Source organism: Nuphar pumila, chromosome 10, assembly GCF_984573655.1.
Source record: "Nuphar pumila chromosome 10, dmNupPumi1.hap1.1, whole genome shotgun sequence".
Classification (NCBI taxonomy): Eukaryota; Viridiplantae; Streptophyta; class Magnoliopsida; order Nymphaeales; family Nymphaeaceae; genus Nuphar; species Nuphar pumila.
The window spans coordinates 15207913-15220979 of NC_143258.1; the positions used below are offsets into that span (position 1 = coordinate 15207913).

A 13067-nucleotide genomic window follows, 5' to 3' on the forward strand; every position below is an offset into this window, starting at 1 on the left:
TATCTGAACAAGCATTGTACAAATTCAAATATTAATATATTTCCTGCATAGTTTTCATACATGAGAAAATTACTTATTTATGTTGATATTGGGCATTATGCACATATATTGTTAAAATGTAAACTGTAATATATATATATATATTATTTATTATTATTATATTTTCTTTTATTATTTTCTTTTTCTATTTTTCTTTATTTTCTTTTTTAGCATCTAGTTCAATAAAAACTAGATATTTGATCCAGGAAATAGCTGTTGGACTGTAGTCCAACAGCTATAATAAATGCTGTTGGACTATAGTCCAACAACTATAATAATAAATGCTGTTGGACTGTAGTCCAACAACTATATTAAGAGACGTTGGAATCCAACGTCTCTTTTGGAGAGCTCAAAATGAGCTCTCCTCTCTCCCACTTTTTTGTATATATAGGGGTGAACCCCTTCAATGTAAATCACCATGCTTCTTAAGCATTTTGTTCATGAATAAAGTATTATTTATTTTTCAAGTGTTCTTCCTTTTATACCCTTTCAAGGGTCATACTTGTAGTGTCTCCAATAGACACTTGTTTGTGAGTTATTTGTGCATTTGTTGAAGACCACCATTTCATTACATGGTATCAAAGCTACGAAATCCTTAGATCTTGAAGTGCTTCCGCCTCAATTTCCGGGCCACAAGCCGCCTTATTTTGGAAGGCAAAACGGCGACTTTAATAAAAGAAAAGTTATTTGTCATCATTGTCATGAACCGGGGCACTATAGGCCTCAATGTCCAAAGTTAAAAAGAAGAAAAGAAAAAAGAGTTGCATCTGTTGAATCTGAGTCAAAAGATCAAGATGCACCTATGTCTATGGCTCAACTGATGGAAATCCTTCAACTTCTTCTCAAAGGGGTATCCTCCTCAACCGAAGCCTCAACTGGAGCGGCAGTTGCATCTTTCTTCGGTCCAGGTAACTTTCCTTGGCTTTTAGATTCTGGTGCTTCTTTTCATATGACCCCAAATGTTAATAGTCTATCCGAATGTCTTAAAAATAACTCAAGTGTGTCAAAGGTTTTTACAGCCGATGGCACATCTCTCAAAGTAAAAGGAATAGGATGTTTTGAAAATCTTCAAAAATCCAAAAGATTTTTTATCCCAGAAGTTAGATATATCCCTAAACTTAATTTGAATCTCTTATCTGTCTCGCAAATATCTGATTATGGATGTAATATCTCCTTCTCTTCTCATGGTTGTTGGGTACATGATCGCCAGTCAGGGAAGCTGATTGGGGAAGGCCATAGAGAAGGAGGACTTTATTACATGGACTTTTTGGAATTACCCAAGAAAGCATTTTGTTATAATATTCAGAAATTAGAATTGGATTTATGGCACAAAAGGCTTGGCCATCCTCATATGTCTAAAATTCAATATTTTCCAAGTTTGGAAAAATTTTGTAATTCTGAAAATTTTTCTTGTAAAGACTGCATTCTTGGCAAAATGAAAAGGTTACCATTTCTTAGTAGAACTTTTGTTTCCTCACGACCACTTGAGTTAATACATTCGGATGTTTGGGGCCCCGCACCAGTTATTTCCAAAGGTGGTTATACATATTATGTCATTTTTGTTGATGACTTTTCTAGACATACTTGGATTTATTTTCTTAAACATAAATCTGATGTCTTTGCTAACTTTCAAATATTTCATAAAATGGTTAAAAATAAGTTTCAAAATGATATTTCTATTTTTCGCACTGATTCAGGGGGAGAATTTATGTCCAACGAATTCAAAGACTATCTCAATTTACATGGTATTACACATCAAAGATCATGTCCACACACTCCACAACAGAATGGCCTAGCCGAACGCAAACATCGGCACATTATGGAAACTACTAGGACATTGCTAATTGCAAATCAAGTTCCAAAAAGTTTTTGGGCTGAAGCGGTCCTAATTGCCACCTACCTCATTAATAGGATTCCATCTTCCTCATTAAAGAATACAACTCCAATAGAAAAGCTTGTTAACTTAACTCCAGATTATTCTAGATTAAGAGTCTTTGGATGCAAATGTTTTGTTTTCACCAACAGAAATGACACTCTCTCCTCGTGCAATCCCATGTGCCTTTTTAGGATATGCTGATAATAAAAAAGGCTACAGGTGTTTCGATTTTCAAAATGACAAATTATATGTGTCAAGAAATGTATCTTTTTTGGAAAAAGAAAGCTTCTTTGAATTTGAAAAATCCAAGGATGTCACTGAATACTCGTTTTTAATTGATCCAACTTCAAAATCCAATGAATGTGATGTTGGATGTGACCTTGAGAATGATCAAAGTCCTATTGTTGTTGAAAATGATGATAATGAAGAGCAAATCCATAAGGATGTTAGTCTACAATATTCAAGACGTAGAGAGCAAAATCTTCCATGTGCATTACAAAAATACTCTGAAGTCTCACCTAGAAGAACGTCTAGAATCTCTAAACCTCCAGAAAAATTTGTGTCTTATGAATCTTTTTCACCCACGTATAGGGCCGCCATTACATTAATACAATCATATGTTGAACCATCATCCTATTCTCAAGCAAAAAATCATATAGAATTGATAGAAGCCATGAAAATAGAATTGGATGCACTAGAAAAGGCCAATACTTGGACGATACAAGATATTCCTCCGGGTAAGAAACCTATAGGTTGTAGGTGGGTATACAAAGTCAAAACCAAAAGTGATGGGACCCTGGAAAGATATAAGGCCCGTTTAGTAGCAAAAGGATATGCCCAAGAGTATGGCATCGATTATGAAGAAACATTTGCTCCTATGGCCCGTATGACCACTGTTAGAACTTTAATAGCCTTGTCCTCCATTAGAACATGGCCTATCTTTCAATTAGATGTCAAAAATGCTTTTCTGAATGAGAATCTCGTTGAAGAAGTATACATGGAAGCCCCACCTGGTATTAGTATCCCTAAGGATAAAGCTCTTCGTCTAGAAAAAGCTCTTTATGGTCTTAAACAGGCTCCAAAAGCTTGGTATGACCGATTTAGTCATGTTATGCTTGATATTGGTTTTCAACCTTGTTTAACTGACACTGCTTTGTTTGTTAAGAAATCTGATGCAGGCATCATTATTCTTCTTCTCTATGTGGACGATATGATCATCACCGGAGGCGACAAACAGGGAGTTGCAAATATCAAATCTCTTCTTAAAACTCACTTTGAAATGACTGACTTAGGTTTATTAAGATATTTTTTAGGCATTAAAGTTGCTTATTCCCCTCGGGGGTATTTGATATCTCAATCTAAATTTGCTCTTGATATCGTTTCCAGGTCTGGAATTACAGATGATAAGAAAGTAGACACTCCAGAAGTTGTCAATGTTAAAATGAAAATTGATGATGAAGAACTTCTTGATGATCCTACTCCTTATAGACAGCTTGTTGGAGCTCTTTCTTATCTTTCCATTACTAGGCCAGATATAACTCATGTGGTTCATACAGTCAGTCAGTTTCAGCATGCTCCCACCTCCGTGGACATGGGAGCGATTTTGCGTATTATTAGATACTTAAAATCCTCTCTTTCACGAGGACTCTTCTTGTCTGCTTCATCTTCATTAAATTTAATTGCATATACTGATGCTGACTGGGGAGGTGATCCCAATAATAGACACTCAACTACTGGTTTTTGTGTGTTCCTAGGTGAAACCTTAATTTCGTGGAGGTGCAAGAAGCATCAGAAAGTCTCTCTTTCTTCCACCGAAGCTGAATACAGAGCCATGGCAACCACCACTATAGAGGTTGTTTGGCTCGGACGATTGCTAGCAGATATGAGAGTTAAAGCAACGCAAGCTTCAAAGATGTGCTGTGACAACAAAAGTGCGATCTACATTGCAAGCAACCAGACATTCCATGAGCGCACTAAACACATTGAGATGGACTGTCACTATGTCAGAGAGGAATACTTACATGGAACCATTGATCTGCCATATGTTACATCAGAATATCAATTAGCAGACTTCTTCACCAAGCCTCTCGCTGCTCCCAGATTTCACTTCCTCTTAGACAAACTTTCGCTCATTGTACCGTAAGTTTGAGGGGAGTGTTAAAATGTAAACTGTAATATATATATATTATTTATTATTATTATATTTTCTTTTATTATTTTCTTTTTCTATTTTTCTTTATTTTCTTTTTTAGCATCTAGTTCAATAAAAACTAGATATTTGATTCAGTCAAGTTCCTGTTGGAACTTGACTGTGCAAATAGCTGTTGGACTGTAGTCCAACAGCTATAATAAATGCTGTTGGACTATAGTCCAACAGCTATAATAATAAATGCTGTTGGACTGTAGTCCAACAGCTATATTAAGAGACGTTGGAATCCAACGTCTCTTTTGGAGAGCTTAAAATGAGCTCTCCTCTCTCCCACTTTTTTGTATATATAGGGGTGAACCCCTTCAATGTAAATCACCATGCTTCTTAAGCATTTTGTTCATGAATAAAGTATTATTTATTTTTCAAGTGTTCTTCCTTTTATACCCTTTCAAGGGTCATACTTGTAGTGTCTCCAATAGACACTTGTTTTTGAGTTATTTGTGCATTTGTTGAAGACCACCATTTCATTACATATATCCCTATTTTACATTTAGGGAATTGAAACTTTTAAAACAAGCTAGCATATATGATTGGCCATTTTAGGAACCGTAGGTAGTAGCAGACTGAACTCGTGGTGACCACATCCTCTAATTCAAGTTATGAATTAGTCAAAGTGCTTGTATAGATATCAAATTCAAGCAAACCTCTATAGCTCTTTGTAGTTTTTATATTCTTACAGACATTTGGAGACTATATGTTTACTCAAAAACATGGTTTGAGACAAATATATATTTTTTCTTTGAAAATCAAAAGTTAACAAAACTCGGTCCGAGTCACCGAGTTGACCCGCCGAGTCAATAAAGAACGAGTCGAGTTCCGAGTCACGGATTTTAAAACCTTGCAGAATACCACTTTTTCATCGACAACTGGTCCAATTTTTGGGTCAATAGGTTGACCTTGTTTTGCAACTCAAGGTGTGTCCCTATCTCGTAAATCTCAACCTTCTTCGCTCCATCATGAGCATGTGCAGCCCTCTCAGAACATGAGGTCGAAGCGTGGTGTATCAAATTCTCGCTAAGGGTCTCAAACAGGGCCCACACTTCGTTCTCACTCTTCAAAATGAAAGTGCCCCCACAGGCTGCATCAACCATCTGACGATTCTTCTCAGTCAGCCCATCCTAAAAGTATTTCATCAATTGCCAATGGGGCACCTGATGATGGGGACACTTTCAGAGAAGATCTTTTATCCTCTCCCACGTCTCATGAAATTGTTCTCCCTCGATCTGAGAAAAACTGGTGATGGCTTTTCGAAACTGGTTTGTCTTACCAATTACAAAGTATTTCTTGAGAAACTCTCTCTGCATTCGTTCCCAAGTAGTAATTTGAACCGTATCTTGGGTTTGTCCTTGAGGGAGAACGGGAACAAGGTCAACCTCAACGCGTTATCTCCGAAATTGTCGATCTGCACCATAGAGCAGATCTCAAAGAACTTATCGAGATGACAGTAGGAGTCCTCGTTACTAAGGCCATAAAAGGATGGTAACATCTGGATAATATTGTCCTTGATCTCGAACCAATTTGCTCCTACAACGGGTCTAGCGATGTAGGAGGTGGGAGTGTATTCAGTGGGAATGAAACTCTCAGAGGGGACGGGTCGACTGCTGATCCTCGGTCATGGGGCCGAATCGACGAGCTCTCCTAATGATAGACTCAGGGTTCTCTATTAGCTCAGCAAGCTCGGGGTCAAGCGAGCGTCGCCCTTGCGTATACCTAAGGGTAGACCGATGCATCAACCGTCCTAAAGAAATGTGTTCTACCTAAACCTAGCATGCACACGTGATTACACAAACTACGAAGCACACAAAATAAAATAATTAAATAAAGAAGGAAACAATAAACATGCACTACACACTTGCACCCAAACAAATATTTTGCAGAAAGCAAACTATGTGCATGGTACCAATCGTGCACAATCACCTACTAAGGTGGTCACCTACTAGGTGGGTTGTGCAGGAAAAGTAAGCTAGTCTTTAAGGCTCACAAGCAACGGGGTTTTACAAATCCTAATTACAAAAACAAACTAACAATCCTAATTAATGTGCAGAAAATTAAACTAACAATCCTAAATAATTAACAGAAAGGAAACTAACAATCCTAAATAAAACGAGAACACACAAGAGGCAATAAAGTGAATAGTCATTTTTCTATCACCATTCCCCGGCAACGACCGCAAAAATTTGGTGTAAGTTTTATTAAATAAATTTTTAAAAAGATATTTTTGATAAAAATGTTTTGTGAAGGCCATACACCAAATAATAAAAACCGGCTCCCACTAGGGTGAGATCCGGGTTAAACTCAGGGAACGGGAGAAAACTTTGTATTCTACACAAATTGCAAGCTTTATGCCTTAAAAATAAATAAATAAAAGTAACTAGATATTACAATGAGTTACCCTCTTGCAGAGGGTTCAAAAATAATAAATGGTCTTATTACAAACCCAACTAATTAAATGGCCCTCTGGCTCCAAAAAAATAAAAAATAAAAAAGTAAAATTTGCAGGGCTTCTTTTCTTGTGCTTTAGCCTTGTTTTCGTAATGCATGCACGACCTCTTGCTATCGCGCTTGTATCCTTCAACGTAAGCTCTTCGTACGGCTCGCCTCCGCCAGACGGGTTGAGAAGAAGAGAGTGGTCTTTTCGCTCATCACGTTATGCCTCCCCGACGAAAGAGAACGAAAATGCCAGCAACGAAGAGACTAAAAGAAAGAGGAGAAAGAGGAAGAAGGTAGAAGAGAGGGGGTAGAGGGAAACTGGCGGAGAGAGAGAGAGAGAGAGAGAGAGAGAGAGAGAGAGAGAGAGAGGGCTTCAAGGTGGGAAAGATGCCCCCCTCTTTCTCCAATAATGTTATTTATAATACATGATTAGGGTTAGTCTGATTTTTTTAGAAACAATTTCAAAAAAAGAGTCCAAAAGTTTTCAAAAAATTCAAAAGGCACCCTTTTCAAAAATTATTTTCTAAAAACCTATTCAATCTTTTTAAAACTCAAAAAGGACACTAATTTGCCCAATTTACTTTTTGATTGAAATCAATAAAACCTCTAACAAACAAGCATTATTAACTACTTTCCACACGTAATCATGCACATAAACGCGTAAAGACTATGCATGATCAATTTCCTTGGGCATTTAACACAGATTTCACATTTTAGATCCAATAGTTGCCTATTCCACTGTTTTTTTTTTTGTTGTCTGCATCAGGTGTGTCTTGATCAATCAAAACATAGCTACTGATGTTGAATGGTGAGTTTTGGTGCAAGAAAATTGCCAGAATTATAGACTATAATATGCTTTCTTGAGATTGAATTAGCACTTTTGTCGGTAAGGTTTCATGAAATTAATGCAGCTTGGTCAACTTTAATTAGAGCAAGTCCCTGCTCATCTCTAGTTTTAAGCATTTTGTGTTCATTCTCAACCTTTACAACCTGCTTCAAGATGGTCTTTTGAATTCTTTTGAATTGCTAAAAGATTGATTATAGTACTGTATGGGTACCTATGCTATTATTGCAATGGAGAATAATTTTAGCAAAGACCATTTGAGCAGTAAATGATTAAATATTCTGTTTTCATGCATGCCAGTTCTATTGTGTTATTACTGGTTTTGCTTTGCACCTTGCTTTTGCTTTTTGCTTACCGTTTATTAATAATTGAACATTTGCAGACTGGCTCAGAAACAGACTTCATACTTATTTCCTGCACAGGATATGGAATTGAACCTAGCCGAAGGGAGCAGGTTCTTAGAGCCAAGAAGGTTGGTTTTCTTCATTATGTTATTTGGTACTTGAGCATGCAGTTGAGCTATATTCAATCTTTTAAACAGAAGCACAAAATGTTAATTGGACTTTGACAGGCTGGAGAGGATTCACTTAGGAGATCAGGCCTTGGGTACACCATTATCCGGCCCGGTCCTTTGCAGGTACTTTATAATACTTGCATAATATCCCTAAAATATAGCCAAACTAAGATACTGAGAGTATATTTGAATAGCATGGATCTTAAATCCATGTATCTCATCTACCACAAGGCCTACCTGAAACTTGGCTTTTATAGATTTCAGATACGTGTATCTGAGATCCTAAAAGGGCTTCAGATATGTGAATCTCTGCTGCAAGGGGGAGGGGTCGGGCCAGTGATTCATGGATCTGAAATCCAGCGGGCAAGTCATTACTGCCACCTATTTTTACCTCCATTAGCCTACCCACCCATCTCCTCCCATCTCAACCTGTGCAGACTCTAAGCAGCAGTCAATCCTGATCCTTGAACACCTCCCACCCCCTCTCTCTCTCTTGTTAGGTTTTCTCCTCTCTTTTTTCTCCTACTGCAAGAAATCTCAGAATAATTGTATGAATTTTTTTATTTCTTTACAATGAAATCAAGAAGCCGTCTTGATATTGAGGTTAGTTGTTCTTAAGACAGAAAATCCATAAAGAGGTTGGGAGAATAAATTGTGGATGTAGATGAAAAAAAATCTCCTTTCTTTGTGTTGGATTGAGGTTTCATCACATGGAGAACACACGGCGGATATGCATGTCTGCAAGCTTGGCCCTCTCTTCCTCGAGTTGTTTTAATTACCTTCACTCTCATTTTTAGGAGTGTATATTAAATCTTAGGATTATCTTGTAACAGTTTTACATTTGGTGTTTAATACAAGACAAATGATTATAGTCTTTCATCTGTTTTGATCATGCTCACAACTGTCCAAAGAATTGATATCTTATGATCAAGGGTCTATTTTTTTTTTACAAGTATGAGAAATTAAATCCTTGGTAAAGGAGGTCTATTTCAGAACTGTCTAGGCAGACATGAAATTGATCTAATGTGATGTTCATCAAACATGGGAGCATAAATTGAATAGTGTAATCCTTGTTGAGATCCATCGACCTCAGATCATATCGGATCTGACATCTGAGGTGGCACATGCAAAATTGATGCAATATCCAACATCGTTTCATTCTGGTTATTGATGCCGTAGCTAAACTGCCCTAAGTGGCTATCTCATTCCAAGGACAAAAGAGACTCTTTCTTTGGCCTTATCAGGCAAGCTGATGTTTAACAAAGACAGTTTAGTAAATTCCAAAAACAGTATGGTTGATGAAAGACTTTTTTTATGACATTCAGGAAGAACCTGGAGGCCAGCGTGCACTCATATTTGATCAAGGAAACAGAATTTCTCAGGTGAGCTTCTAACTCTTTCATCTTATTGCAGGATAATTTGTGGATTTTCAGATTCACAGAGGTTCTTTCCATGCAGGGAATTAGCTGTGCTGATGTGGCTGACATCTGTGTAAAGGCATTACATGATACAACAGCAAGAAACAAAAGTTTTGATGTTAGTAGCCTTATTTTCCTACTATCAAAAACATATATATATATATATATATATATATATATATATATATATATATATATATATATATATAGAGAGAGAGAGAGAGAGAGAGAGAGAGAGAGAGAGAGAGTAATGGGCACATGCTAAATGAAATATGCTAAACATGGTAAATGGGGTTTTCAGGTTTTTTTCGTTTTATTTTTAAATTCTGACCGTAGAGATGTGATTTATGTACTTGATTTTATAGGCATCAACTCTAGAAGTGTTTGATTCCGACACATGGGTGGGTTTTTATAACATTTGAAAAATCTATAAAAATGTCTACAAAGAGACAATATGCATACAAGCACAAATACTTTGAAGAAGATGTGCACAAAGGCACTCACACAACACTTGAACAAATACGCACAAAGGCGTAAAAAAAAGCAAACATGCACAATGGCATGTATCTATTGAAAGAGGGCAATGCTTGAGACTCTCAAGCTTAACAATACAATGGGGAAACACCCCTATCTATACAAGTGCTAAAGGAACCACCTTGGGGCTCCCAAAGGAGTCGTTGGGAGCCCCCAACGACTCTATTGGGAGGCCCCCAAGGTGATGGCAAAGACATAAAAAAAAGAAAATAAAAAAACGAAATAGAAAAAGAAAGGAAAAAATAAAGAATGAAAATAAAAGCATATTCCAAGTGGAATATGCGTAATATATATATATATATATATATATATATATATATATATATATATATATATATATATAGAGAGAGAGAGAGAGAGAGAGAGAGAGAGAGAGATACATATACATACATATATAATATATGTATGTCTCTCTCTCTCTCTCTCTCTCTCTATATATATATATATATATATACACACACACGTACAATGAGATCTTTGGGTTTACATTTTAACACCCCCCCTCACACTTACAATGTGATGACCGCAAGTTTGTCAAGAAGGAAGTGAAATCTGGGCGAACAATGTGCTTTAGTGAAGAAGTTCGCCAATTGATATTCAGACGTCACATACGGGAGATCAATGACCTTCTTCAAGTATTCCTCCCTAACATAATGGCAGTCCATCTCTATATTGGCAATATAAATTGCACTTTTGTTGTCACAGCATAACTTTGTTGGTTCTTCAATGTAAACTCCTATATCTTTTACAAAATGCCGAATTCATACAATTTTCATGGTGGTAGATGCCATGGCTCTATATTCGGCTTCGGTGGAAGACAGAGAGACCTGTTGCTTTTACATTTTCAAGAAATCAATGACTCACCTAAGAAAATGCAGAAACCAGTGGTGTAATGACGATTATTAGGGTCACCTCTCCAACAATTAACTTTAATTCAGAAGAGGAAGACAAAAATACTCTCTTATTTATAGTTCCCTTTAGATATCTGATGATACGAAGAACAACACTCATGTGAACCGTTCTGGGTGCATGCTGAAACTGACTGGCAATGTGGATTACATGAGACAAATCAGACCGAGTGATGCTAAGATATATCAACGAACCTACTAGTTGCCTGTAAGGAGTAGGATCAGTCAGGGGAATCCCATTATCAATCTTCATTTTTGAGCCCACTATTTCAAGGGTTTCACAAATTTTGTCATCGGATATTCCTAACCTGTCAATAATCTCACAAGCAAGTTTAGTCTGAGATAGAAAATAACCATATTGAGAATAAGCAACCTCAATTCCAAGAAAATATGTCAGAAAACCTAAGTCTGACATTTCAAATTTCGAAGTCAAAGACAGATTTAATGTAACGCCCCAAAATTTCAAACTTGCGATCCTTTCAAAAAACATGCAAGAGACTAGGAAAAATCTCTTTCCTTCAGAGTTTGTTTATGAAATCAGCGGAAGACTATTCTTTTACCGATTCAAAAGGCAAGCTGACAACTTTGGGCACATTAGCTAAAAGAACCAAAACTCAGAAATTTAGATATCTCAAGGAAAATCTATTACAAACCCAAAACTGTAAAAACCGAAAAATGTTGCTACTAAATTTTTGTTTATCTTACAAAATATTTCAAAAAAATAAAATAGGCAATTTGGGCCTAGATCCACATTTCGGATCTAGGACCCATAAAGGGGCAAGCAGTTATAAATAGTGTCAACAACAAAAAAAAAAGGAAATAAAAATAATAAAATAAATTTTTATTATAAGGTTAATCTGGGGATCCCCAGTTGGATCCATTTGGATCCAACTGTGGATCCATATCATTGGGATTTGGCTTGCGGGTCTCGGGTCCGGACCCGAGCCGAGCCCTGTGTAACAGGGCTTATAAGAGTAAGGGGCAACCCGATAAGGGTTGCCCGATATATCTGAACAAAAAAAAAAGGAAGGGGGTTAGGGTTCTGAGAGAGAACCCTAACCGAAATCGCAGGAAGGAAAGGGCGGATGCTGGAAACGCAGCCGCTGGAGGGAAGGGGGCTTCGATTTTGCCGGGCCTTCCTCTTCAAAAGGAGGTCCCAAACGAGTCTTTTCCCCCGTTTGGTTCATCTCTCTCTCTCTCTCTCTTTCGCTGTGTGTGCGCACGCCGGAGGAAGGAGCCCAGTACCGGCCATCCGCAGGCGTCAAGGGCCCCTCGAGCATCTCCTTTCACGGCAGTTGGAAGGAGTGTCACCAGTCTGCACCCCTCTGCGACGTTCGTCTCAGGCCACCGGAAACCACCATAAGAGGTACGGGTCCCCTCTCATGGAAATAAATGAGCAATCGAACCCCGGTTCGATTTTGTGCTCTTTTTCTTTGGATGGAAACAGAAAAAAGGGTTCGGTGGCTTATTAAACCCAGGGGAGTAGGGTCGATTGTACTGTTGAGTGGACTAAGTCTGTGCAAAACCTTGGTTCGGTGGGGTTACTGGTTATCGTAAAGAGGGCTTTTCTTTTGCATATATTGGATTTTTGAACCCCAATTCCTTTATCCTCTGCTCACCCCATTGGAGAGTGCTGGACAGTATGTTATGGATGAGCCAAAATCCTTGTTGGTTCGACTACATTCAGTTTTTTTTATAGACCAGTTCAATTGGTATGAGTTTGTGATTCGTAGTTCTGTACTGCCAATTCTAAGAAGGGGCGTGTTATTTTATCATCCTGCGTAGTTGTATATATATATACGGTAATGATCTAAGTTGGCTGACTGGTATGCATAATATAGATTACTTGATCTGTGTTTTGATCTTGCATATTCTATTGTTTTGAGAAGGCTGTAGTTTTATGCTTTGTTGTCAACGGCTGTCAGGGAAGAGATGGATAATAATGATTTATGATTTTTATGCGTACAAACTGAAAACCGGATTTGGTATGAAATTTGCTCACTCTAAATTTTGCTCGCTGAGTCTGGAAGATTAGATTGATCTATATTTTTTTTATCTGCTAGATTTGGACCATGTAACATGGATATTTTCGTTCCACCAAGCTAGTTAAAATACTACATGTTATGTTAATCCCTGTAAGTAGGAGCATTGAACCCTTTTGTTTTACTTGGAAAAGGGCATGTGAGAGGTCCATTATGTGGAAGCAAGATTCACATGTCTAGTGCAGGGTTGGGATAAAATCAGACCCTATGGCTTTCTTTTAAATTGGGATAGTTGTGGCATGTAGTCAAATCA

The 13067-nt window shown here is 37.5% G+C and overlaps 1 protein-coding gene across 5 annotated transcripts in view; it reads left to right on the top strand.

Moving 5' to 3' along the window:
• The window catches only part of LOC149823502 (protein HIGH CHLOROPHYLL FLUORESCENCE PHENOTYPE 173, chloroplastic-like), a 132498-nt gene that overhangs the window by 103408 nt on the left and 16023 nt on the right, over positions 1-13067 (top strand). For 3 of the 5 annotated variants that reach the window (XM_090018882.1, XM_090018885.1, XM_090018883.1), the window contains 4 exons: positions 7781-7870; positions 7970-8035; positions 9238-9294; positions 9371-9448. In XM_090018882.1, the coding sequence (XP_089875008.1) occupies positions 7781-7870; positions 7970-8035; positions 9238-9294; positions 9371-9448 (291 nt within the window). The remainder of the gene's footprint in view (positions 1-7780; positions 7871-7969; positions 8036-9237; positions 9295-9370; positions 9449-13067) is intronic. The other 2 variants (XM_090018884.1, XM_090018886.1) reach the window with 1 other exon arrangement.